General features: G+C 47.3%; 1 protein-coding gene across 3 annotated transcripts in view; it reads right to left on the bottom strand.

Moving 5' to 3' along the window:
- The window catches only part of SPTBN1 (spectrin beta, non-erythrocytic 1), a 201,085-nt gene that overhangs the window by 4,080 nt on the left and 172,483 nt on the right, over positions 1 to 24,522 (bottom strand). For 2 of the 3 annotated variants that reach the window (XM_043468564.1, XM_043468565.1), the window contains 15 exons: positions 22,593 to 22,739; positions 21,493 to 21,756; positions 20,066 to 20,290; positions 19,361 to 19,450; positions 18,930 to 19,208; positions 18,158 to 18,288; positions 16,535 to 16,739; positions 15,788 to 16,162; positions 11,621 to 11,865; positions 10,381 to 10,519; positions 9,475 to 9,559; positions 7,518 to 7,714; positions 6,301 to 6,413; positions 5,553 to 5,616; positions 987 to 1,225 (listed from right to left, as the gene is read on the bottom strand). In XM_043468564.1, the coding sequence (XP_043324499.1) occupies positions 987 to 1,225; positions 5,553 to 5,616; positions 6,301 to 6,413; positions 7,518 to 7,714; positions 9,475 to 9,559; positions 10,381 to 10,519; positions 11,621 to 11,865; positions 15,788 to 16,162; positions 16,535 to 16,739; positions 18,158 to 18,288; positions 18,930 to 19,208; positions 19,361 to 19,450; positions 20,066 to 20,290; positions 21,493 to 21,756; positions 22,593 to 22,739 (2,798 nt within the window). Of the gene's footprint in view, positions 1 to 986; positions 1,226 to 3,295; positions 5,617 to 6,300; positions 6,414 to 7,517; positions 7,715 to 9,474; positions 9,560 to 10,380; positions 10,520 to 11,620; positions 11,866 to 15,787; positions 16,163 to 16,534; positions 16,740 to 18,157; positions 18,289 to 18,929; positions 19,209 to 19,360; positions 19,451 to 20,065; positions 20,291 to 21,492; positions 21,757 to 22,592; positions 22,740 to 24,522 lie in introns of those variants that run through there. The other variant, XM_043468566.1, reaches the window with a different exon arrangement.

The following is a 24,522-nucleotide window of genomic DNA, read 5'->3' as shown; positions in this document are numbered from 1 at the left end:
TTTTACTCTGACTTTGAAGAAAAATACAGCGCCCTCTTTTATTAAATAGAGACTCTTGGCTCTGACCGGAAAGCTTTTTGTGGGTGTTTGGTACCCTCTTGTGGTAACGGGGTACAGGCCAGGCTCCTTATTGGAAATGTGCCTGTCCTTAAGTAGCTCTTCAATCTCAGCATCTTTCTGTAATGTGGCCTGGCAACCTGATAGCAAAGCAGATTCAGGGCCATGAGCACTTATGGTACACTGGCTGAATTAGAAACAGGTAGCCTTCCTCCTCTCAGGATATGGCAAACTGCCCTAATACACTGCTTTTATTAGAAAACACTTTACTGCCACCTTCCTGTATTAACAAATAAATTATACTGTTCTCAATGTGGATGGCAGCTCTTAGATGGGATTCCCTTGTGCAGTGTACAACCTGTACAACTGTACGTGGTGGGTCCCAGGCAGTTTAGTTTACTCGTTAAGCACACAGGCTGTGGAGTCAGGTAGTTTTACTAGGGTGTGCCAGCTGTGCCATTTACTAGTATTACACGGGTGAGCTTTCTTAACCTCCCAGAGCCTCAGTTTCTTCATCTGTAAAATGAACATAATAAAAGTAGGGCTATTGGGAGATAATCAGTACAAAGACTGCTAGGAGAAAAGGTGACTTAAACAACCCACATTAAGCAACCCACTTAACCCACAAAGAGGAAAAATAGCAGTGAAATCACTTCACTCTAGGGAAGACTCCTCCCTCTCTAGTGGCCTTCCTTCTCAGGCCTACTAAGGCCTCTTCTCACTGTTCTCTCACACACTTAACTCTTCCTTGTCTCGGTGAATAAAAAGCACTCTACTCCCACTTCCCAAGAAGGATGTGATGCCCAAGAAGCTACAGAACCAACCAGACAGACACTTACACACACACACACTCTCCTCTGTCGAGAGCCATCCACCTCCACCTCTAACGGGCTGACTTCCCCCAGGACCGCCGGCCTCTGCGCTGTTACCTGCTTGAGGCCTTCTTATTGTGGGCCTCCCACTCATGCTTTCGGTTCAGGAAGCCTTCCATCTGGGCCGAGGGCGTCTCCTGGGTCCTGGCTGGCAAGGTGGCGGCACTCTGGGCTGGGAGAGCAGTCTTGGCTTTGCGATCGGAGGTCGGGGAGGGGATGGGGCTGGACTCCTTCGAGCTCGTCCTCTGTTCTGCAGCGCCATTGACCATTTCACTGGTGTCCACTGTTTCTGCCATCTAGGGACAGTGGAGAGGCCATTCAGCTAACCCCATGAGCCCTGGGGGGGGACCACATACGCTCTGACTCGCACACGTGGCTGTGTATAAATGCCTGGCACAGATCGAGGCAGTACAGTAAAACCATTGCACATCCCACAAAGCCAGCTGGACACCAAGGACATTAGAAGGTGGGGGTGGATTAATACCCGCCCGTTTACGGGGAGATAAGAAAAGCGAAATGCCAGGATGAGTTTTACTGCACTCTGCTCCTCTGATCAATCCATTTTCTCTAATAGAACTCAGATCATTTCCTCTTATGGTTACGTTAAAACAAAAGGACAACAGTAACAATCACACGCATTAAATGTGAAAGAGCGGACGTTATACAGCAGCCACCTTACAACCAAGGACGCCACCAGGAGGGCTGAAGTTGAAGCGAAAGGGCATTCACAAACAGATGGAGAGACAACTCTATCAGAGCTACACGGCATTCCCCCAGAGTCAGACAAAAAAGACCTTCCGTTTCTGAAAATGCTCTCCGGCTCCCCTCCCCGCCCACCCCCCGACACATGGTCATAAACACATGCAGAAATTAAGACAGCAATCATGCACTTCATGTCTACCATCCCCGTTAGACTTTGGAACTTAAGAGCTGGAAGGAAATGAGGCAAGTCAACGAACATCAATGTAACCACGTCTGCAGAAGTTGTATCGTGAGTGGGTTGTAGTTTGTGTTAAAGGAGCTGGAAAAGCCAATCACAGTCACTCAACACCACACAGCTATTTACCCCCAAACAAAGACAGAACCAGGGCCTTCCCCATCACGTGCTGGTTGATCACGGTGCCTTGCTGCACTGAGACGAGGAAGCCCAGCCAGCCAGGCTTCCAGCAGCTCTGACCCTTCAGGCTGGAGTCGTCTTCGGGAGTTGTTTCTTCCCAAGCTCATTGCTATGGTAACCCTCACGGCTTTTCGGCTTGGGAAATGCGGTAGGGTCTCTCCATTCATTATCGCTTTCAGCCTGTGTGCCATCAACTGTGTACCATGAACTGTAGCGGGCCCCTGGCTGATACACCCAGGGTGTGGGATTAGCGAGTTACTAAAGCTGGGTGTGGCTGACGCTTTAGTGGATTACAGACAACCTGCACCCCTCATACACGGACAAACATGGAGGTGTCAATGGCACGCTCATTAGGTAATGTCCCCCACCACTGCTGCCCAGAACCGAGTGACACCAAATTAGCAGCAACAACCTCAACAGGATCAATGGGAGACTGGCCACCACTGCTTGAACATCAGATATGTCAACTCTTGGGAACTGGATGTCTCTGCTGGATCTTACCTAAGTGATGGGGCAGGAGTCAAGTTTATATTCTGTCTAAACAAACTATCACTGTCCGCATTGGAGTTTAGGGTGGGAGCAGAGGCGAGGCACTGGAAGGGTGTTTGTGATTAGACCTCTTTATCCACACAGCAATGTGGAAACAGGATCATGAGGGAGGAGAGGCATGGGCGAGATGCATGGTGATTATCCTGGCCTTGCAAGTGACAGCCTGCAGACATGTGCTTATAAGGAATGGGATATTTAAATACCTCTCTTGCCTTTCACTTTTAAAGGAGAGACAGAGGGGAGATAATGACCAAACAATAAAACACCCCTGAGTCGAAAGAAAGTGAGTGGACTTTAAGGTTGACTAATCTGTTTTGGTGTGAGATTTCAAGAGACTTCTAGTGGGGAGAAGTATGCGATTGGTCTGGAAGGCCTGTGTCAGGCGTGAGTCCAAGGAGACATGGGGTTAGTGTGGACAGAAACCAGGTTAAAAAAAAAATTAGTGCTGCAGGTGTGACTCAAAAACTGCAAGTGACAGCGATGACCTGGACAGCGGAATGTTTACTGGGAAAAGGCTAAAATTTCTCATACTTGGTCAGACTCCAAGGCAAGTGAAGGCCAGGGGAAGCCTCAGCTGGGGGAAATTCTGCAGCAAAAATTTTTTTCTTTAGCGTTAGAAGGAAAGAGAAAACCCCAAACCAGTATGCAGAGATAATTAATGTTTATGCAAATGAATCACTAACCAAGAAAACAAGGGAAATAAAAGGAACAAAATGAATTTTAATGGACATGTGCTTAAGCATGCCAACAGACAACACGCAACTAGAGACAAACATCAAAAGCAAATCATAGTGCTGTGACCAGTGGGTACCTGTGGATCCCCCCCACCCCCACCTGACATTGCTTCTCTTTAGCTATTAGTCCAGAGTGCTTTAGTGGCTGGATACACCTGAGATAGTTCAATCAGAAGGTGAACATAAATGCAACGTGACAACTAGTAGCACATGGAATGCCTGATTGGTTTTCTAAGTGCATGAAGCAACACTATTGTCAAAAGTTCATTAACTTGAGTCTCTGCACTGTAACTCAGAAGAATGAAAAGAGCTTTTCTTCTTCTGATACAATCCAATTACAACTAAAAATTTGTTCTGGCAAGCTACAATTTAAAAATCTAGATTAAAAATAGGCATGAGAACAAATGCCAGAAACATCACAGCACTCCTCTCTATGCTTATGTGGCTTCTGTTTTTTTTTGGTCTTCTGAATACAAAAGGCATAAAATTGGGTATTAGTCCTACTGATACAAAATTTAAACATATATATATGGACACATCACATATATACATAGAGATCAATGACACATACTATTTGGAGCCAGGAACTGGGCTCCCTAATGACCAAAGATGAAGCAGTATTTTTTTCTAAAATGAATTTTGGTATGTTTTAAGGCAGAGACCCAACAATGGTGCATACTACTCCCAGAACATAAGAAGCTTGGCATCTATCTATATACCCATCTACAGCCGCAAGTAGATAGATATGTACATAGAAATAAGGAAAAAACAAACAAGATGCTATATGATGTTATCCTGACAAAAGAAAAAAAAGACATGCATCATGAAATGAAAAGACAAATTAGACTTAACTCATGGAGAACACATATCAAAACAGGTCTTCTGATTCCACTAACATCTAAATATGGCAAATGAGTAAGTGAATGTCTCACACAGCTTTCATGTAATGTGGACCTGCTTTGGTTCTGCCTTTATTGGTACCAGGAAATCATCTCTTTCTTTAGCTTTTATTCCTAAGGAATAGAATTTCTAATAAAACATTTCGATCCCTGCTGGTGGTCTGATAAACAATATCCTAAAAGACTCCTTATTAGAGAGTGCCACAAAAAGTCATAAGAAAATGAAAAATGAACTGGAAGATCCATACGAGACACACAACGGAATTTCTGTCTAAAGAGACACTGAAAACTTCTGGAGCCTGAAGGCAGGCAATGGCTCCTGGGGTGGTCTCCCAAGTGTTCAAGTAATCAGGGTGAACCAGCATGGCTTTTGTTCCACTGGTTGGAAAAATTTAAACAGTTTGACACCCTGAAGTCATCAACTGGACGGAAAGGCATGGAAATCTGGTTGGGCAGGCTTCCCAAACATGCCAAGCCAAGAAGTGCTGCCTCACCCACGAGGATCCACGCCCCAGCAGCACTGACAGTGACCCAGATGGAGGTGGGGGCACCAGACTCCTGAGGCCAGCTGCGTTAATGAGCTGTTAGCGAGCCTACCACTCTCAGCTCAGGACTTGGCAGAAAAAAATAGAGGAACGGGTTTGTAAAAAGGTAATAAATGATCCGAGGGTCTCAAAACCATTCAGATTCTGTACCTACAACAGCTTCAACTCTTTTCTATTGTTTCTCAATAAATGACTACATCCTTCATGGAATGTTACACAGCTGACCTTAGGTTTCAATCTTAGTACCGGAGGTCTCCCTCCTCATCCACCAGTCTTCCTAGTTCCTGGTGAACTGCTGCAGGTTAATAACATCTGTGAAGGGAGCTACATATGGTGCAGGACTGCACCCTGTTAGTACAACTGGATGTGCCATACCTGTCAGATTCTAGTTTTCTTCTTCATTTTGCTGTAATCTCATTTAATTTCAATTACTCACGTAAGGCTTTTGCTGCAACATCTTAATAAAGTAAAAAGCTCATGATAAATAAACAAAAATTATGTAGGTTGCTTTCAGGCAATGGAGCATCCATCAGTTAAAAGACTCAAATAAACATGAATTAAGTGCAAACAAATATGAAATCAAAGAAGACTACGAAGTCAGTAAAATTTTTAACACTGTGGGTGAAGTGGACGCCAAAAGGTCAAACCAATGGGATTTGGAAAGACTGGTTCTTGACAAACAGTAGCGAACTTCACAGTCCAGACCACGGCTGGTCACTGGCTGTCCGTCTGCTATTAAAGTTTTTGTAGTTTTGGTAGGTTTGAGAGCGGTAACTAACCCGTGGAGATCCCTGTTCAGCCGGCAGACCATTCTGGGAAACTTGCTCTCCTTTTGAAGTATCCCTGTTGGGAAAAAGGGGAAGAGAAGATGGAGGAGAGGAGAGGAGGAAAGGGGGAAGGAGGGAAGGTAAGGGGGGAAGAAGAAAAGAGGAGAAAGAGAAGAGCAAGGCAGGATGGGGGAGAACACAGGTCAACTTTATTAGAGCCTCTCTCAGAAAAACATAAACAGCCCTCTTTCACATAATGGGATTTCTTTCTAAAGATTTTCAAGTGTTTCAAATGGACTCTAGATAGAGAGTGAGACTTCAGGCATCAGTGCCCACAGAGGTGGCATTAGTTGTCACGGAGCTTTAACCACAGCAAAATACTCAGCCTTTCTGAAACAGAGAGTAGTTTCTGCCCTTTGTTTGAAATCACCCAGAACGTTCAGAATGCCTCACCATGCAGTCCCTGGCCTGAAATCCGGGTGGTTCACTCCATCCATTTACTCCTGGGGAAGTTGTGTGTGTGTGTTTGTGTACACACGTGTGCACAGCAGAGAGTGCTGTCTACATTCCACTTTCTCTGCCAACCCAGCAACGTAACTATGGACAAGTCAGTGTCCTCAAATGTGACTGTATGGGGTCCACACTGTCTGCAGAATGGCTGACAGAAAGGGCACAGCACAGCACAGGCTTAGAAACGTGCTCCCTAAACCCCACTTGTCACTGAAGCTGGGTGAGGGCAGGCGGGCTGCCTGTGACTCACCACTGCTGCTGGGACTCAGTATCCTCGGAAACCTTCGTGCTCGGCTCAGGGGAGGGCGGCCGCCTCTTCCTCTCCTCTTCCTCTTGCTGTCTGCGCACTTCCAGTAGCTCCAACTGAGGAAGAACACCGTGATGTCTGGCAGAGCCCCAAACTCTGCCTCTTTTAAGGAAAGGGTTCCAGGTGAGCCCTATTTGTGTGTTCTACACTGGATCACATAGGACGACCTGGAGCTCTGACATCCTAAGCAAAAGCTCATTCAGATCATAGGAACTGAGGCTACAACTCTAAGCCACAGGAAACCAAGGTCTGCATGATGAAGCAGATCCACTGTATGGGCTGGCAGAATCCCTGGGAGTTGTGTGTGGCCCTGGGACATTGAGTTTAATTGCTACATGAACTCTGCAGCCCTTGAATTCACTGAGGAAGAAAGCAGCTGAGTGGCAAGGTCCATGCCGGACTTCCCATCAGAGCTCAAACACCATTAAGTCAGAGCTGCAGTAACTCCCAACGAGGCTTCTTCTGCTGCTGTGGGGATTGGGTTTAGCTAAATCCCAATAACACATTTTAAAAAGCCATAAACTAGTCCAACTGAAACTAACCCATTTCATGAGCAGTATGTGAGTACCATAGTATTCCATTTTAGCACAGAAGTATACAGATATAGCTAAGAAGCCCAGAATTCTAAGAAGAATACCATTTCTGTACAGCATAAAGAATCAGCTTTCCACCGGTAGTGCAAGTGTCTTGGGAGAGAGATCACCAGTGAGCAAGTCCTATTCTAAAGCTTTTATTTTGGCAGAAGAGATCATCAGGACTGGGGAGAGCCTGGTGGTCTAGGATAAGCTACTCCTGCTTGATGGGAATTCCAATTCTGAAATCTGAAGATAACTGTACAGCTATGATCCCTAGGAACCACAGCTTCTATGAGATATAGGAAAAAAAAATAGATCAAAAGAAGAAAGCAAACCCAAATCAATCAATGCCCAGACAGGAAGTGATCACGGATCTCTGTGCCCGGGACTGAGGAAGTGACTGAGGGAGCAGTCGCCCTGGGCCGTCTCCCCAGGTCCTGTACCAGGAGGAACACCAAGTCCAGGAAGACCCTTCATGCTTTTAAGAACAGAGCAATGACATGAGCTCCCAGGTCTAGTTGAGCAGGAAGCAGAGCTTCCCATGGGAACCACCACAGAGCATCCCGGCTCCCAGTGGTCACTCACCGTCGTCAGTCTTTCCAGGGCAGAGAACCTCTCGTCCCAGGTCGCTGCAGACTTTTCAAAAGCCTCATGGCGCTTGATGAGCTTTTCCACCTCGTCCACGCTCTGGCCTATCTCTCGGCTGGACAGGTAGGGCTCCTGCCCGAGCAGCCAGGCCTCAGCCACACTGGCATCCCTTGAGAACTGATGGACCTCCAAGACTGCACACGGAGAGCCGAGAGTGAGTATGTGGGCAGGTGACTGGGCAACCGGGGGTGGTGCTGCCCTCTAGTGGCAGCGGCCTGCACAAGCCGCCTAGTCTAGTCCAGACCTCCTCTGTCCATATAAACATCAGGGGAGCTACACATGTAACTTCTACTAGCCACATTAAAAACAGGTGAAATTAATTTTAGAAGCACATTTTAGACAACTTGATATATCAAAGTGCTATTTCAACATGTAATCAGTAAAAAAAAAAAAAAATGAAAGATTACTGAGCTGTGTTACATCTTCTTTCTTCCATATTTGAAATTTTATACTTGGAGCATATCTCAATTTGGACCAGCACAGTACAGGTTCTAGAGAGTCCCATGAGAACAGTGGCTGCCACAAGACCATGTAGGACCAGAATATACGCTCTGCTCACTCAGCCCTACTACAGTGAAGTGAGCCTTGGAGCCCTGCAGGAATTTACAACCTATGTCCAACCAGATGGCCCTGATGGAGCAGACATTCACCGATCACACTTTCTGGGTTGGAAGTGCTATGTTTTACTTTGGGGGTTGAAAGGGAGAGAAGGGTCTGGGAGCCCTATACAAAGTGGGGATGGTATGGGCTAAAAGGCTTCTGCTTTATTCATTCTGTCCTCCACTCGAGAAAACACAGCGTGCCCTCCACCGACTGCACTGTGAGAAGGCAGGTCAGAGCCTGCTCCGTCTGTGCTATGGCTGGCTGGCACTTTCATTACACATTAAGCAGCAGTGCTTGGGGCCATTCAGGTAAGAAAAAGACTGTGGGCAGCATCGGTGTCACTGTGGTGCCCCCAACACTGCACCACACGAGGGACTTTTCACCTCATCAGGATTGCTCAGCACACAACCTGGTGTCTAGTTCACAGTGTGGGGTGTACCCTGGGCTTTGCTGAACTGAAATGAACCTGCCCAGGGAATGGGCAAAATTAAAAGACCAAATTCTCACCCAGAGAATGGTCAAGAGTGGGACTTCTTGAGATGAGGTGCTCAAGAAATGAGGCCTAACATTTTTTAGAAAAGGACCCTTGGGTTCTGCTTCTAGAAAGCACTTCTGATACCTGAGAATAAGGCTGTAAAGACAGAGTCTGGAGCCCCAAGCACCGAATGGCAGAATATGGTAAATACGGTAAATAATGCTTCAGTTGGACTACCTTTGGTGTTCATAAATACTACTCCCAATACTGTATGTTATAAATTCTGTTAGCTCACATATTCTTTTATAAAATGAGACTAAAAATAGAACCTACCTCAGAAGATTATTGTGTAAAGTAAATAAAGAAAAAACATATAGAATACTTAGAATAATGCCTGCTTCACTGAAAATTCTTTATTATTGTTAGCTTTCATTAAGACCTAACCAAGCCAACTTTCCATCTTCTTGACTCTGCAGTAACAATTCTTCCTAAAGATAACTGGGGGGTAGGGGTCTCTTTGCTGCACTCCCCCAGAGGGATGCACATCCTGTGGGCTGTTCCTACACACCTATATACCACTCACAGCCCTGAGGGCAATCATGGGAATGAAAGATAATGAAGGTGACACGGAGAACCACTTAAAAATACTTATTAGCATGAAAGAGTTAAATATTTAAGATATTAACAAACAAGCATTCAGAAAGGCTCCAAAAATCAGTAAGAGATAACACTGTATCAAACCAATTAAAGCAGGTAAATAAACTCGCTTGCTTTCAGTGGGGACCCAGAAAGATCAGAGATTCAGTATATCCTTACTCAGTCTTAACCACTCCCATCGGTCTTCCCACTTGTCAATCATTTCTTTTCTTTTTTCCGTCAACTGCAGTAACTTCTCCTTGATCTGTGAGAAAAGAAGGACCCCAGGAACATCTTAATAGGCTGGACCACATCCTCCTAGTCTGCCCCTTGATGGGCCACTTTATGTAGGAACAACACATTTTACAGAGAGATCACCACTAAGGCAGGAAAGATGTGAGGACCACTCAGTCCACCTGTGTGCCAGAAGAGGAGAGAAAAGCATGGCGACGTGCCTTCCAGAGGGGGCTGGGAGGAAGGCCAAGCTCCACCTGAAGTTGCTCTGTTGCGAGGTGGCCAGCAAGGTAGCAAGCCCTCTCCGGACTCCGGGGCTCCTGGGTTGCACACATGCAGGAAGAGAGGGGGAGTGAAAGGGCCAAGCCCCACGCTCTCTGAGGGCATGTCTGAGCCCTCGAAGGGGGCCTCACGCTGACAGCCACTTACCTCAGTATCACCAGCATCCTAACTTGACTTAGCGACCATGCACTAAGGAGCAAACTGATCTAGGGCATGGGGGATAGAGAAGGGGTGTCACCCATGTGGAGGACCGATGGAGGAGGTGAGAGTGGATGAACCCTCAGCCATGGTCCTTGAAAATTGTCTTCTGGGCCACATATTGATTGGTTTTAGACCTACAGTCTTGCCTAAATGCCTTATTCTAACACACAAGAAAGAAGCAAGCAGTTTTGAAATACATAAGCATGTGCTTAGGTATGCATGAATGCAAACACAGATTTCTCTGTGTGTGTAAATATATATGCATACACATACATACGTACAATATATACATACACACCCAAGAGAGGCATTCTACATCTGAACACCAGCTGCACTCACCCCTGGGCCCCGAAGCAAAGCAGCACATACCTCCTCAGATGCGTAGTGCTTCCTCGCCAGCAGGGATTTCCCCAGTTCAATGCAGGTCGTAAAACTGTCATTACGAGCATCGATTTCAGCTTTGATACCTTGATGATTATTCATCAATAGCTCAACAGATGACACATCCCTAAAATTATAAAAATAATACTTCTTTATGAGACTGAGCTTTTCAAATGCTCGTGCAGGCTTCTAAACACGTAATTACTCTGATGGAAACTGACAGCACAGTGTCTGATTCACAGTCTGAGCCCAGGTTGGGTCACAGAGCTGCAGCGTAAAGAAGGAGTATTTCAGGGCCAGCTTTGCAGCCTGCCCACTTTTCTTTGCATGTGTTTGTGCTATAGTCATTCTTCTCAATGGAGACCAGAAAAACCCCACTGGATCTCTGTTCAAACTTCTACTTTAAAATCCAGTTCATCCTCTTCAAGAAGGTTCAGAGGAGTAACAGCCATCCCCAATCATGCCCTACTGAGCTGCCAAAGGTTCAGGACGTGTTTCAAAGAGCAGTAAATACTGTCTCCTTATTTAGACATGAAGACACAGAGCAGAAACCAGCTAAGAAATCAATGACACTATGAAGACTTCTCATCCATCAAAACCTACTGACTGGGAAGTCATGACCAAAGGAAACGTAACAGCTTCATACATGTAATAACCATATTTCTCCTCTTGGGGCACAGTCCCTTTCTTAATTATGGTGGGGGCTGGAGCCAGCAGGGGTGAACAGGAGGTTGTGGATGTGCCTGCCTGTTCACCTATGAGCTTCTTTTCACTGCTCTGCATGAAACACGGCCAAAGAGAAGATATAGGACAAACACTAAATACAAATGCCAGGACCCCATTAAAGCAGATGTGGAGGGTTGGAGGCACCTTTAGTAATGTGCATAAGAAGGGACAGAGTATTCTTTTAACCTAACAGACACAGAAAACCCATCTTATTCCAGGGGTAACATTCACTAATCAGCCCCAAAATCCATGGCTGCTGTGAAGCATGAGGCCCACAGACGAGGGTGGGAGGGCCTAGGTGAGCGTGGACCCTGGGGACAGGGTGGGGGAGAACCAGGGAGGGCTCCACAGGGCTCCTGATGATGCTGGACTCCTCCCTCCCTGACAACTGTGTCATCTGGGTGAAACAATGGCGCCCCACTCGCCCCCGGACCGTTTCCCGCCCCTCCTCTGGCCAGGAAGCTTTGGGGCAAGGCCTGGTCAGGGGGGCAGGCAGCGTTACCGGGGCTTCTCCTGGGCTTCGATCTGCCGGATGACGTCCTCCATCCATAGCATGAGGTCGCGCACCATGCTGAAGAAGCGGAACTTGTCTCCTGTGTCCACCAACCGCACCCTGCGGCCCTCGCAGGCGTCCAGCAGGGCCTTCCAGGCTTCCAGCACCTCGTTCTCCCGTTTCTGGATGTCGTCGGCCTTGTCGCCTGCGTAGGCTGCCTGGAGGCGGGCCGCATCTTCCTGAAGCTGCCGCACCTGCGGAACCACCAGGAGGTGAGCCAGGTCAGAGCTGGGCTTCTGGGCTACCAGCACCACCACCCATTCCCTCTGTATACTGTCCCCCTTCACAGTCACAGGAGCCCTGGTCAGGAAAGGTCCTTGCAGGTGGCCCGGCAGGTGAAGCTGGTACAGAAACACATGGTACGCCTTCACATACCACCAAAAATAAATACCTAATTTGCTCCTGCATGGTATAGAAGGTGTTCTTGATCACAAAACAGACACTGCTAAGAACAACTCATTTTGAAAACACCTTTTCCATTGCTATGTGATGTTGCTGCTGGAAACAGTACACACATATCACCTGTAAGAGCTCCCACAACAGAATATTGCAACTTTAATAATAAAAATGCCACATTCAACGTAGTTGAAAAAAAAAAAATGATGCCAAAGAAGATAAAATCTTAACAGTCAAATTTCAACAAGAAGCTTTGGGGAACAGGAATGAAAATGAGTCTTATGAGAAGATGCTACATGGAGATACTGTAATTTGTCATCTCTCATTTGGCAAAAATGGAAGCTTCAGGATGTCTATGCCAGTGAGCTAACTCACCGCTGACGGGACGAACGGCTTACAGCTCCTGCACAAGGCACAGGCAGTACCCACCAGAACCACAAACGCGTGTGCCTTTTGACTTTATGATTCCACTTGGCAGGATTTATCCTACATATACTTTTACACTTCTAGGAAATGATATACATGTAAGGTTATTTATCGTCGCAGTGTCTGTAATTATGTCAACAGTAATTATATAATTCAAATTCTTATTAAGAAGGTCCTTAACTTGTAAATGTGTATGAGTGCATCTGGTTTATTTGTTTTAATCATTGAGGACTGTCATCCAACAGTGTCTGCAAATGTGGCAAACAGGCTCCCAGGCAGGCACGATAAAGAAAGGGGACAGGCTCTAGGAAAAGTGCTCCAAGATGATGGGGCTATGCAGAAAAAGCAAAGCATACAGTGTACAGAATATCAAGTTTCTGTGTAAAAAGGGGAAAAAAACAAGAAAAGGCTTTCATGTTTTTGTCGGGGGTGGTAGGGATGGGTGGAGGGAGGATACATCATTACAAGAGAAACTCATAATCATGGCTTATCTGATATCCAAAAATTACCCTCTCTTATGCTTTACATAAAGTGCATAATAGTAATGCCATATATGTGATTTGATTTCCATATCGTAAGAGACTTCTGTAAATATTCTGCAATTATGGCTCAGGTATACACTCAAATGACAATAAGCAAGTTCCTAGGAAACTATTTGAATAATGTTCTCTGTGTGTGTGCCATGTGTGTATTCGTGTTCAGTCATGACCGACTCTTTGTGACCCCATGGACGGTAGCCTGCCAGGATCCTCTGTCCATAGGATTCTCCTGATAAGAATACTGGAGTGGGTCCTTTTCCAAGGGATCTTTCCAACTCAGGACTGAACCCCTGTCTTGCATCTCCCAGTATAGCTGGGAGACAAATTCTTTACTACTAGTGCCACCTGGGAAGCCCAGTCTCCTGTGTGGCTAACCTAATCTTTCCAAATAAGAAAAAAACAAAAAACCACCTTTTCCTATGCCTCTACTTGTTTTTAATTTGTTCTCTCAACAAGAAAACAAGATGGATGAGGCCAGCAACAGCAGGATGTGCACAAGAATGAACTTTGAGAAGTCCCTGCAGAGCATCATTGAGCTCCCTCAGTCCTCTGCTCCCCTGCAGAATGGAGGATGGTGGCGGGTCAGAGGGCCCCAAACTCTGCCGGCTTCTGGAGTCCACCCACAAGCCCTCCCTTCACAGGTTCTGCTGTTAGTGCACGAGGGGTGGGGCAGACACTTCTGTGGCTGAAATGGCCTGGCCCACTGGGTATGGAGAGGTGTACACTATCAGGCTTGACAGGGTAGATTCCTGCCCTGGGTGTTCCTGGACTCGCAGTGGGCTCCCTCATCTCTCTGAGCCCCGTATGGTGAAGGAATTTAATGAAACAATGAGAGAGCAACTCCCCATTTCTGGAGTCTCTTGAAGTTCTAAAAGCAAATGATTTTATAGGTGCAGAGGAAAGACCTGCTGCTAGTAAGCCTTCTAAGCATTGTGAAAGTTCTCTGAAGCTTTTTAGAAATGGTAACAATAATTAAGGACCGTTCATTCTGGGAGTTAGTGAAAGACAGGGAAGCCTGGTGTGCGTAGTCCATGGGGTCACAAAGAGTCGGATGTAACTGAGCAACTAAACAACAACAAATAGAGTTCTTGCTATGGCATATGCTCTATACACACTGTAATCATTAAAGCATTAGGGAACTCAAGGTTAGGGAGGAAAATTAAATTCCCAGCGATAGTGAAACAGGCTCAATTCAGGCCTGGGTCTGACCTTCTCTGGTGACCCTGCTTCAAGTGCACAACAGATCAGACTGCATTCAGCATCCTGACACACTCACATGGTACTCCAGGACCTTCCATGGGAAGCTGACCAACTTTTGAACAGGGAGACCACCAGCTCTGAAGGAAAGACTGGAAACCCTCACACCACACGGTGGGCTCTTCTAAATTCTGCCTGATGCAGACCCTCAGCCACTCCACATATTTCTTTTAAATATTCCCTCCACATCTTCCACGTCTTTGATGGACATGGTGAAGCCACTTAATCTGAGTGGAGCTGCACCTGTGACCCACCTTTCCTTCTATAACAAGCAGATTAAGGAGAAGAGAATGGCAGTAAAGGTGGTCCCTCCACACAGCAACCCCCAGAGCACACCAAAGGAGGTGGACACACTAGGTTTCAGGGGCTGGCAGAACCTGGGCTGCCTGTTTGTGTCAAGACTTGTTGGCACACAGACACTCTTCATTTTCAGACTGTCCATGGCTGCTTTATGCTACAATGGCAGAGCAGAGTAGTTGTAATGGACTGTATCTCCCACAAAAGCCAAAAATATGGACCATCTGGGCTTCTACAGAAGAAGTCTGCTGACCCCTGTACTAGATCACTGATGTGCTTCTGAAAGACAAAAACAAATCCTCTGATGTCCTCAGGGCTGGTATCTTTAATAAAACAGACTTCTCTAAGATCATGAAATTTAAGGGAAAAAAAGATAACAATTTATTTTTCATCTAACAGATATAAGACTGAGCAGGAAACTGCAGAAATGAGTGTATGAACTAGAAAGTGATTACACTACAGACCCTTGCTGTTATATTGTTATCACTTTATCAGAAATCTTTTACAAAACCTGAGTGTTAACCACTCTATGAGAGGTGAAAGGACCAGGCACACTAAAACGTTAGAATCTTGTTTTCTCTATTCTCCGATACATAACTCAGACTCTGGTTGATGCAAAATAATAAGGTATCATTTTGGAAATTATTACGGATGGACATGCTCAGTCGTGTCCGACTCTTTGTGACCCTGTGGACTATAGCCTGCCAGGCTCCTCGGTTCATGGAATTTTCCAGGCAAGAACACTGGAGGGGGTTGCCATGCCCTTCTCCAGGGAATCCTCCAACCAAGGGATTGAACCCATGTCTCCTATGTCTCCTGCATTGGCAGGTGGGTTCTTTACCACTAGCATCACCTAGGAAGCTGACTCTGGATGGACATGCCAACAGAATTCACATTTTTGTTGAGAAGGTCCGTAACCTGTAAATGTGTGTGTGCAGCTGGTTTACTATCTTAATCATGGAGGATGGACATCTGACAGTGTCTGCAAATGGGACAGAGAACACTACGGACTGGTAAGTTCTCCTAAATGGAGCACTACAACAATGTCTAACGTGTGTGCGTGCACACGCATATGCATTTAATTTGGGCCATTCTGAGGCATGCTTGAGGAGCCAAGGAGTGGAGAGAGATGTTGAGAGGGGCACAAAGATGCTGTATGGAAAGAGAACCTCCCACCAGCCTGGGGTGGCGCCCCGCCTACCTGAGTGCCCAGGGCCTGGATGTCATGCTCAAAGGTGGTGTGCATTCTCTGTAAGGTCTCCACTGTGTTCTGATCTCTCCCGAGCTCCTCGGGGAGTTTCTTGTGTTTGTCCTGGATGCGTCCAAAGATCTCCTTGGCGTCGTGGTAAAACTTGTGCAGTTCATAGGAGGCAGCGAGGATCTGTGTTCTAGTGTCAATGAGCTCCAGGAGGTCAGCCCAAGCCTCGTTGAGCCCATCCTTCCACTCAGCGATAGTAGCGGCATCTGAATGTCCGGAGTTGATGAGCTCGTCTGCCATGTGGTTGACTGTGTCCACGCGTTCCTGCCCAATGTTCCCCGTGTCCCGGGCGAACTCTCGGAATCGCTCTTGGAGCATCTGAAACGGGGATGAGCATAAAGAAACCAGTGAGATCACCATGAACACTTCATTTACTGATCACTCAAACACCCTTTGGAAAAAAACACTTGATTTAAGAGATGTCAGATCCAAAGCCTCATGTCAATCAGACTTCCTTCTCACTCATGGCAGCAGAGGCTCCACCGCCTCTGACCAGAGGAACGGGCACAGAGATTCAAACATGACAACTTCCAAGTTACTCGATGACAAAAGTGCCCAGTTGAAATGAAACCCCACGACCTCTGACTCGAGTCTGGGGTGTTTCCTCTGCTCGCAGATAGGGAATGAGAAGAGCTTCCCACAGTCTGCCGCGTGCCACAGGCCCACCCGAGCTCTGCTTGTGTTACTTGCCGTGACGTGCTCGTAGTCCTGGCCCAGCTCGTGCGACCCCGCGACCACCTCCCTCTCGGCAATCCACTGCTCCAGGTCGTCCACCTCGCGGTTGAGCTGGAACAGGCGGTGTCTTTCATCCAGCTTGCCCCGCCTCTCCTCAGCCAGGTCCTTGAGGCCTGCGTACAGCTTGTCCACCTTGGACTGCCGCATGCTGATACGTTCACTGAGGGGGGTGAGACGGGGTGGGGGGTGGGTGTGGGTGAGCCTTAAATGCCACATTTTCTTCAGGGAGATAGCAAATGAGGGCAAATGCCAGGAGGTCACATTGTACAAAATTTCTCAAAGGAATCTGAAGGTTAGCTGAGTTAGCCCCAAAAATAAAAGTCAACTTTGACCTCAACTTCAGGTAATGGAATGCCAACATGTAACAAAACAGTTATTAAGGACAAAGGCCACCCTGACTGTGATGAGAGGGAGGGGACAGAAATCGAAATGCTCTGCACTGATGGCTCTGACCGTCAGGATTTCCTTTAATGTTAAAAAATTATTAGCCTAGGAAGAGGGAGCCATCCTCTGTGCTCAGGGGCCACATTGCCAAAGGGACAGATGACATCCCCGTCTGCAAGCATTTGACCTTCTCTGGGCTGTATGCTCTTTCCTTTCAGGAAGGGGGGCCCTATTGCTCCCATTTCCTGGATCCTGGGGGAGCAGCATCCACCCCGCCACCCTGCTTCTCACTTCTCTCAGAAGGACAGCCTTCCAGCAGGTAAGCGGTCAGACAAGGACTCGATGCCCAGCCTTGCAGATGAGGAAGGCCACCTTCCTGAAAGGGCCCCATCCCAAGACAGCCAAGGACCTCACCTCCAGCTTGCCTCGGTTAATGCCCAAAGCTGATCCTTGTCTGTCTGAGACACAAAAGGCAGTTACAGAGAAAGCCTAAAATGACTACCACTGCAGTGAGTGTGTCAGTTTGGTATGTAACAGGGCAGGGTGCCACACACTCTTTTTTCTTATTTCTGAGGCATTATCAAGACTCCAAGTATAAGAGTTAAGAGTGGCATCATTTTGTTCTCTTGGAAGCTCTAATTATTTCACAAGTCCACAGGTCCTTACCCATCGCTCCACAATGGGCTTCCCTGGTGGCTTACACAGTATAGAGTCTGCCTGCAATGCAGGAGACCTGGGTTCAATCCCTGGGTCGGGAAGATCTCCTGGAGAAGGGTAATGTCAACCCACTCCAGTCTTCTTGCCTGAAGAATCCCATGGAGTCTGGCTGGCTACAGTCCATGAGGTTGCTAAGAGTTAGACATGACTGAGTGACTAAGAGCACACAGACACTGCTCTACTACAACACTTCCCTAAAACAGGTGACTTTCTAAACCTAAGCGTAGGTGCTCTGATCACCCTGTACCCATGCATCTGCACCCCTGACTCACGACACCAATAATCTCTCAATAGGACTTGGCCAGCAGGAGATAGTTATCCCATGAGAGCAAGCGCCTGTAATATTAACAGGTTCACCCTTCCTGTTCAGCACAGGCCTACTGGGTCTGTTTTAAAAATGCTTCCCAAAGACTCACGCAGGAGGCCCTGACCAGGAGGAACTGCCAGCCCAGTCTCATTTGATGAAGCGGCACGCACCTTTCAGGATGGCTGTCGGCCACCAGGGCCCGGCTGGTCTTGGAGAGCTGGTGCACCGTCTCCGCGTAGTCCTCCACAGCTTGTTCCAGAATCTGGTGCTTCTTCAACATGGAGACGGCGCTCTGCTCATCCTGTACAGACAGGGGACCGTCACACCCACAGCCGCCCCCCACCCCTGAATCCAAACTGAAAGCGGGACCGGCTGACTGCACAGCACAGGGGGCGGGAGGAAGACTTAGTAGAAAGAAAAAAAGCCACAAGTGCAACATGGGCAGTGCAGTATGGAGCGTTTCAAGAGTGGCAAGGCGGACTGGGCCGTGGGAGCCTCTGAAAGATGGCCATGAGAGTGACGCACAGTGACGAGGACCTTCCGACATATGAGGCAAAGCCCAGGCAAACCAAGTGTGTCCTGGCTGGAAAAACTCTCCATGTCTAACAGATGTAGATGATAGCATTCTGGTCGGAGTACTTTCAAGTACTTTTAAACTGTCTCAAAAGCATCTAGTATATTGTAAAAGAAAGACTTTGGCAAATTTCTGTTTAAAAAAGGGGAGAGCAGATAGATACCATGATTCCGAGAAGAAAATTCTGTACCAAGGGGCAAATAGCCAGGTTCCAGTCAACTATGTGCACCGCACTGCCCCCATAAACAAGGCAACAGTCAGACGTTGCACAAGGATGCCAACCCCAGCAGCACAAGCTTCTGGTCTGAGTCAGAGGCTCCCCGGGTGCAGGGACGGGATTGGGGGGTGGGCTCAGCCTCTGTCCTCACCTTGGCCTTCTCCTCGGACATCATGTACAGCTCCTGCTCGCTCATCCAGGCCTCGGCCTCGGCCGCGTCAAAGTAGTACTGCTGGGCCCTGTGCGCCTCCTCCAGCCGCCGGTGCCGCTTCTCCGTCTCCTCGATGAGGAGGCCCCACAGCTGCTTCAGGTCGGCCAGTCTCTGCCGGATGGCCTCGGCGTTGAGGCTGCTGTCAGTGATGATGTTCTGGCTCCTCTCAAAGATGTCGTCGATGCGAGGCTGGTGCCCCTGGATCTCCTTCTGGAGGGTCTATGTGATTGGGAAACACACACCCAAGGCTCACTGAGCCACAGCAGCACACTGCTTGTGCCAGGCCCTGGGGCCAAGGAGAACCTGCCTGTCCTCCGAACTCCTCCTTCTCTGCCTCCTAACATGGAGCTGGCCCCAGCAGACACGCTTACCTGATTTTTCTTTATCAACAGCTGCACAGTCTGGAGGTTGTGGCCATGATCCGTGGAGGTCGCCAAAGGCATCCTCTCACCAACCCACAACTGGAAGGAATTGTAAACAGGTGGTCAGGGCCACTCAAAAAGAACAAATATTTGATGCAGACAAGGGCAGGAGGGGAGAGCAAGGAGGCCAGTATGGGAGGGGAAGCATGTGCAACCCTAGTGGGGGATGAACAACAAGATACTATAGTGCAGCCCAGGGAACTACATTCCATATCCTGTGACAAACCATAAAGGAAAAGAACACACACATCTGTAAGTCAGTCACTCTGCTGCACAGCAGAAATACAGCATTGTAAATCAATTATACTTTAATAAAAGTTTTTTAAAAAAGAAGAAACAATTACCCCACTGGGAGGGGTGGCCCAGGGAGCCTGCCCTTCTTCTCCAATGAAGGGTACAGGCTAGTCTTCCAGACCTTACTTTTATCCACAATGCCAGACTCTCCAGGAGTCCCTATTCTTTGTTGTTAAAATGATTGTCCCGGGGCATTAAAGCCCTCAATTTATCTTTAGAAAACCAGACAGAAACCCGGAGGTGTATTCTGTGTGGACACACAGTGCAGGACCGCGACAACTCAGCCCCCAGGGACTGAGGTGGGTCAGGCACAGCAGTGGGAACCCGGGCTGCAGGTCGGCCACGGGAGGAGGCACTCACGATCTCGTCCTCCACGTCCCGGTTGAACTGATGGATCTCCTTGGAGGCCAGCAGGTTCTGCTTCCTCTCGTTGAGGGGCTCCAGCAGCTCCATGAACTTGGTCTGCACGGTGAGGCGCTTGCTGTCCACCTCGTCCGTGCTCTTCCCCTCCTGACTCAGGGCCTGCGCCTGGCTCTGGAGCTCTTCTATCTCCTTCTTCCGCACCTCCATCTGATTCTCCAGCATCTGAGGGCGGAAGACACACCCAACTTCACACCCGAGGCAAGGGAAACACAGACAGTGATTCTACATGCTCCCCTCTGGCACTGTCCAAAACAGAAGATTTGGGAATATTAACTGATACAGTGGAGAGCCCAAGAAATGGTTCTGCATGGCTAGCAAGCCAGCACCTAGTGCTCCACTTTCTCAGCTGATGTTTCCAAAACGAAACCTCCCTTTCTAAGGATTTTTAAACTTGGGAGCAACAGTCAAGTTTACCTAGGAACTTCAGAGGCAAATGACAGGGGAAATAAGAATTAATTATGGGGAAAGGATGGTCTCCATCTGCCTGTTCAGAAGCCACAACGACACTGAAAACCAGCTTAATCACCAGGAAGGAGTCAGGTCTTCAGTTTCCAGTTCTTTTAGGCCAGAAGGATAGCTAACATTAACCATCTCCTCTCAATTGCTTTAATCAGAAAGCTGATTCTTCTTTTTAAAAATACTCGATAATCAGCTGAAGACAGCCTAACTGTACATTTACATGAGGGAAAAGGGCAAAAGCACAGCAGAGGTGTCTTGCTCAGGGATCACAACCCTGGGAAGATCACACACTGCTGTCCCCAGAGACAAGGGGCTGGCGAATATACTGACCGCTCTCTTAGCTAGGGAAGCACTTGGCCACACACTGCAAACTCGGCCCGGGGAGCTCCTGCAAGCTACTGCCACGAACCTGCTTGGCTCAACCTCATCACAGCTATTTTCTCTCATCAATGTAAATTCATTTGCCCTTAGAAGGACTCTATTGATTTGCAAAAACCCCAAATTTCTCTTATTATCTAAAAGTGCCCTGAACCACTCAAATAACTATCACATATTTAGACATTTTACAGTGAGGTATGCAAACATGGTAACTTTTCTTCAAGTAAACTGTGGAACTAGATGAAATGAACATTTACTAAACTGTTAAGTGGTGATATCTGTCAACTAAGATGATAATGAAAATATACTGCCATGTATGGACCCCAGTACTCCTACTGTGTCTTTTCAAATCGATTCTGGAAATGTCCCCTGATGCCACCAGAGCCCACTGTGCTGGGTGTGTTAAAATCCCTTCACACTCCAAGCAAATGTCTGAGGACACGGTGGGCGAGTTAAGACCACCAGGACCACAGCAGGGAAACAGCCTGTGGTGTGCTGGCCTAGGGTGTGCTAGCCCCGGCACTTGCCTGCTGCTTTTTCAGAAGGATGTTGACGCTGGTGAGGTCTTTGCCATAGTCGTCAGACTGAATCTGACTTTCCAGGCCATGCAGCCATTTGTCCAGATCTGCACAGCTCTGGGTGAAGAGTTCGGCTTTGTTCGCATCGAAGAGCCGCTGGGCCTTGGTCTGTGTGGTGGATTCAAGGACTTCCCACATTTTATGTAAACCTGTGAGTTTCTCCTTCACCACGGCTTCTGTCTCTGGCTTTTCTGAAATGAGCTGCATTCCCTCCTGGAAAACACACATAAATACAGTTTGCAGAACAGGTGTCACAGTGAAAAACAAGCCTGACATATCTGAATTATGAGTTACCTATTCACTGAACAAACACATGTGCACACACCAGATACACACATGCACGCACGCAGTCTTTCTACATGGAATTACTGCTCGACAAAATCACCAATGGCCTGACTGGTTTTCAAAGGCATGGAGCACCAAGTGATGGTTGGGGCTCTGGGATACTTACTGGCAGTAACCTAAAACTTCATCCCTTCCGCATCACCCCCAAGAGACCTTAACAGTTCAACTGTTTAGATTTTGAAATAATATAGTGTATGAAGGAAGAGAAGGGAGGGTGGGGAATGTCACATTCATGTTTGGTTATGCTGCAGAGAATCTTGCTGTGCCAAAACAATACAGTTTAAATTATTAAAATGAGAAATTTAAAATACATAGTATTTCTAAGTTCTGTGGATCCGCTCAATGTGTGTCACAGTCCAGCACACATGATAGATCAACAGAGTGAGGACGCTGCCCCGGGGGCTGGCAGTCTATCAAGTGCAGCAGAGGAGACACACAACAGAAACTCACTCCTAGAATTCTTTACAAGATAAGGCAGGCATTTTGTGCCACCTGGTTGGGTTTCTGCTTGTCTGCTTTCTTGCTGGTTTGAAGGTAGGAGTTGGGAGGTGAAAAGTGGGACTGCTCCTGGCTGTGTAACTTCCATATGTGGTCACATAGGACTCAAATACGCTGGAAAACATGCTAAGTACAAAGGAGCTCATTTCCACTCAGTTTTCTCACCATAGCCACACCGATGGGGCACCATCAACCCCCTGACTCACCTTCTCAATTTTGTCAAGCCATTCTTTGTTGGAAGCGAGTTCTGCCATAAAGGCTTGATGCTTCAACCATTTACTGTGCAGATTTCTGGCTTCGTCGTAAGACATGTCCTGGGCTGTAAGCATCTTTTCATTGATCCAGAGAGACAGCTAGGAAAGAAAAAAATCAGGTTCAGAGATTGTGATCACAGACATCAGCCTTTTTCTGCCTGGAAACAGCTGTTATGTTGTTACATGCACACCACGTTTCCACGTCAACAGACAACCAAACGTTTACTTTACAACTCTGACCCATCACAACAGGTATCTCCATTGTATGGATGCTGTACTTGAGACTTGCTCCAAACTATGAATCTAACACTAAATCCAGAAGTGTAAAAAGCACGTCGAGCCAGCTTTCAAACTGTTTGGCACTCTTAACCAGCTTTCCCTCCAGACACTTGTGTTTAAAATTCTGTCCTAAGCAAGCTAAGTCACAACCTTTCTTCTTCAAATACGCATGGCTAGCTAAACAAGATTAACTGTCTTTACTACATTTGGTAATCTTTTTACTTTTAGTTTTAGTTCTACCATAAAAGAAACCAAAGCGCCTGTTCTTTCATCCCTCCCTCTTCTTCACAGACATTATCTATGTGGATGACAAACAGCATGAGGAACTTGCTTGCTATAGGGGTGAGACAACCATGATGCCCTCTTAGCCCCCTTCATTTCTCAGTCACCTTCATCTTTTCTTCTACAGCCTCTGTCTGTAGAAGACCAAGAACACTTCACAGGGCTGACTAAGATCAAGAACACTTCACAGGACTGGATTCTGAGACCCAGCATGTTTGCTTGGATCTGAACTCTGGGAAGCCTCTTCACAAACCCTGCTGGCCACTGACAGATCTGAGCCTAGCCCAGGCCCTGGACACGTTCCCCTTGCTGGCTCTCATCCCAACTCGACTGGCTCCTCACTGCCTGCCGGCAGTTGGCCACACCAGGGTCCTAATTCCTACCAGGAAGAGAGCGCTTCCGTTTGCCCAGTCGGAAGATACGCAAACAAATGCAGGGTCAGCCTGGAACCAGAAGCCAGTAAGTCTTCAGGGGCAGTGCCCTTACTCCACATGACCATAAGAAGTCACTCTTACACCAGCTGCTGCCATAACAAATCTGCACCCAAACTGTGTCATGGTCCCACCACCAAGGGTTTAGAAATGGTGTATAAACCCCTACAGAACCAACTATTCTGAGGCCGTTCCCTTGCACTTTGGGCAGCTGCTGGGAGAGGCTTCCCCATAAGAGGGCTCCCACAACACAGTCTGTTCTCTTGGAACCACGTCAAGGAGGGGGATGCAGGTCCCGGGAGGACCCCAGCTCTGCCTATGGGTGAACCCCCAGGCACCCTCCCTACCCTTCTCAGGATACAAACTACCATGTATGGGAGGGAGGGGGATCAAAAGCAAAAGTAGTGAGATTTTTGATGTCACGCTTTACTAAGGAAAAAACACCAAGTCCCATCAAGCCCTTGGTAAGCAAGGACCATAGATCCATTACACAACAACCAAGGCACTGAATTTCCTACTTTAAAAGAATCACCTACTTTCCTTCCAGTTATCTGAGTAGCTAAGGCCTTAAAGGCTAAGGCTATTCAATCTAAGGAGAAAAGATGTTAAGAAGAAAGCAAATGGAAAAACTACCCTGTATTCCACACGTGCACACTAAACATAAAAGGCAATGATCCAAAGTGCAAAGGACATCCACATATTTGCTCTATTCATAACCACCTACCCAAGAGAGATTAAAAAAAAAAGGAGCCACATAAAAATCAGAGGCTTATAAACAAATCTGCTCTTTGCTGAACACATCATCCTACAGATAAAGCAGCATGTGACACAGCACAATGAAACGGAGCTGTGGAACGTGCTAGTTCATCAGACCTCCATCAGCATTCTGG

The sequence above is a fragment of the Cervus canadensis genome, chromosome 5 (assembly GCF_019320065.1).
Source record: "Cervus canadensis isolate Bull #8, Minnesota chromosome 5, ASM1932006v1, whole genome shotgun sequence".
NCBI classification, from domain to species: Eukaryota; Metazoa; Chordata; class Mammalia; order Artiodactyla; family Cervidae; genus Cervus; species Cervus canadensis.
Note: the sequence above shows the minus strand (reverse complement) of the source record. Positions and strands in the feature narration are given on the sequence as shown.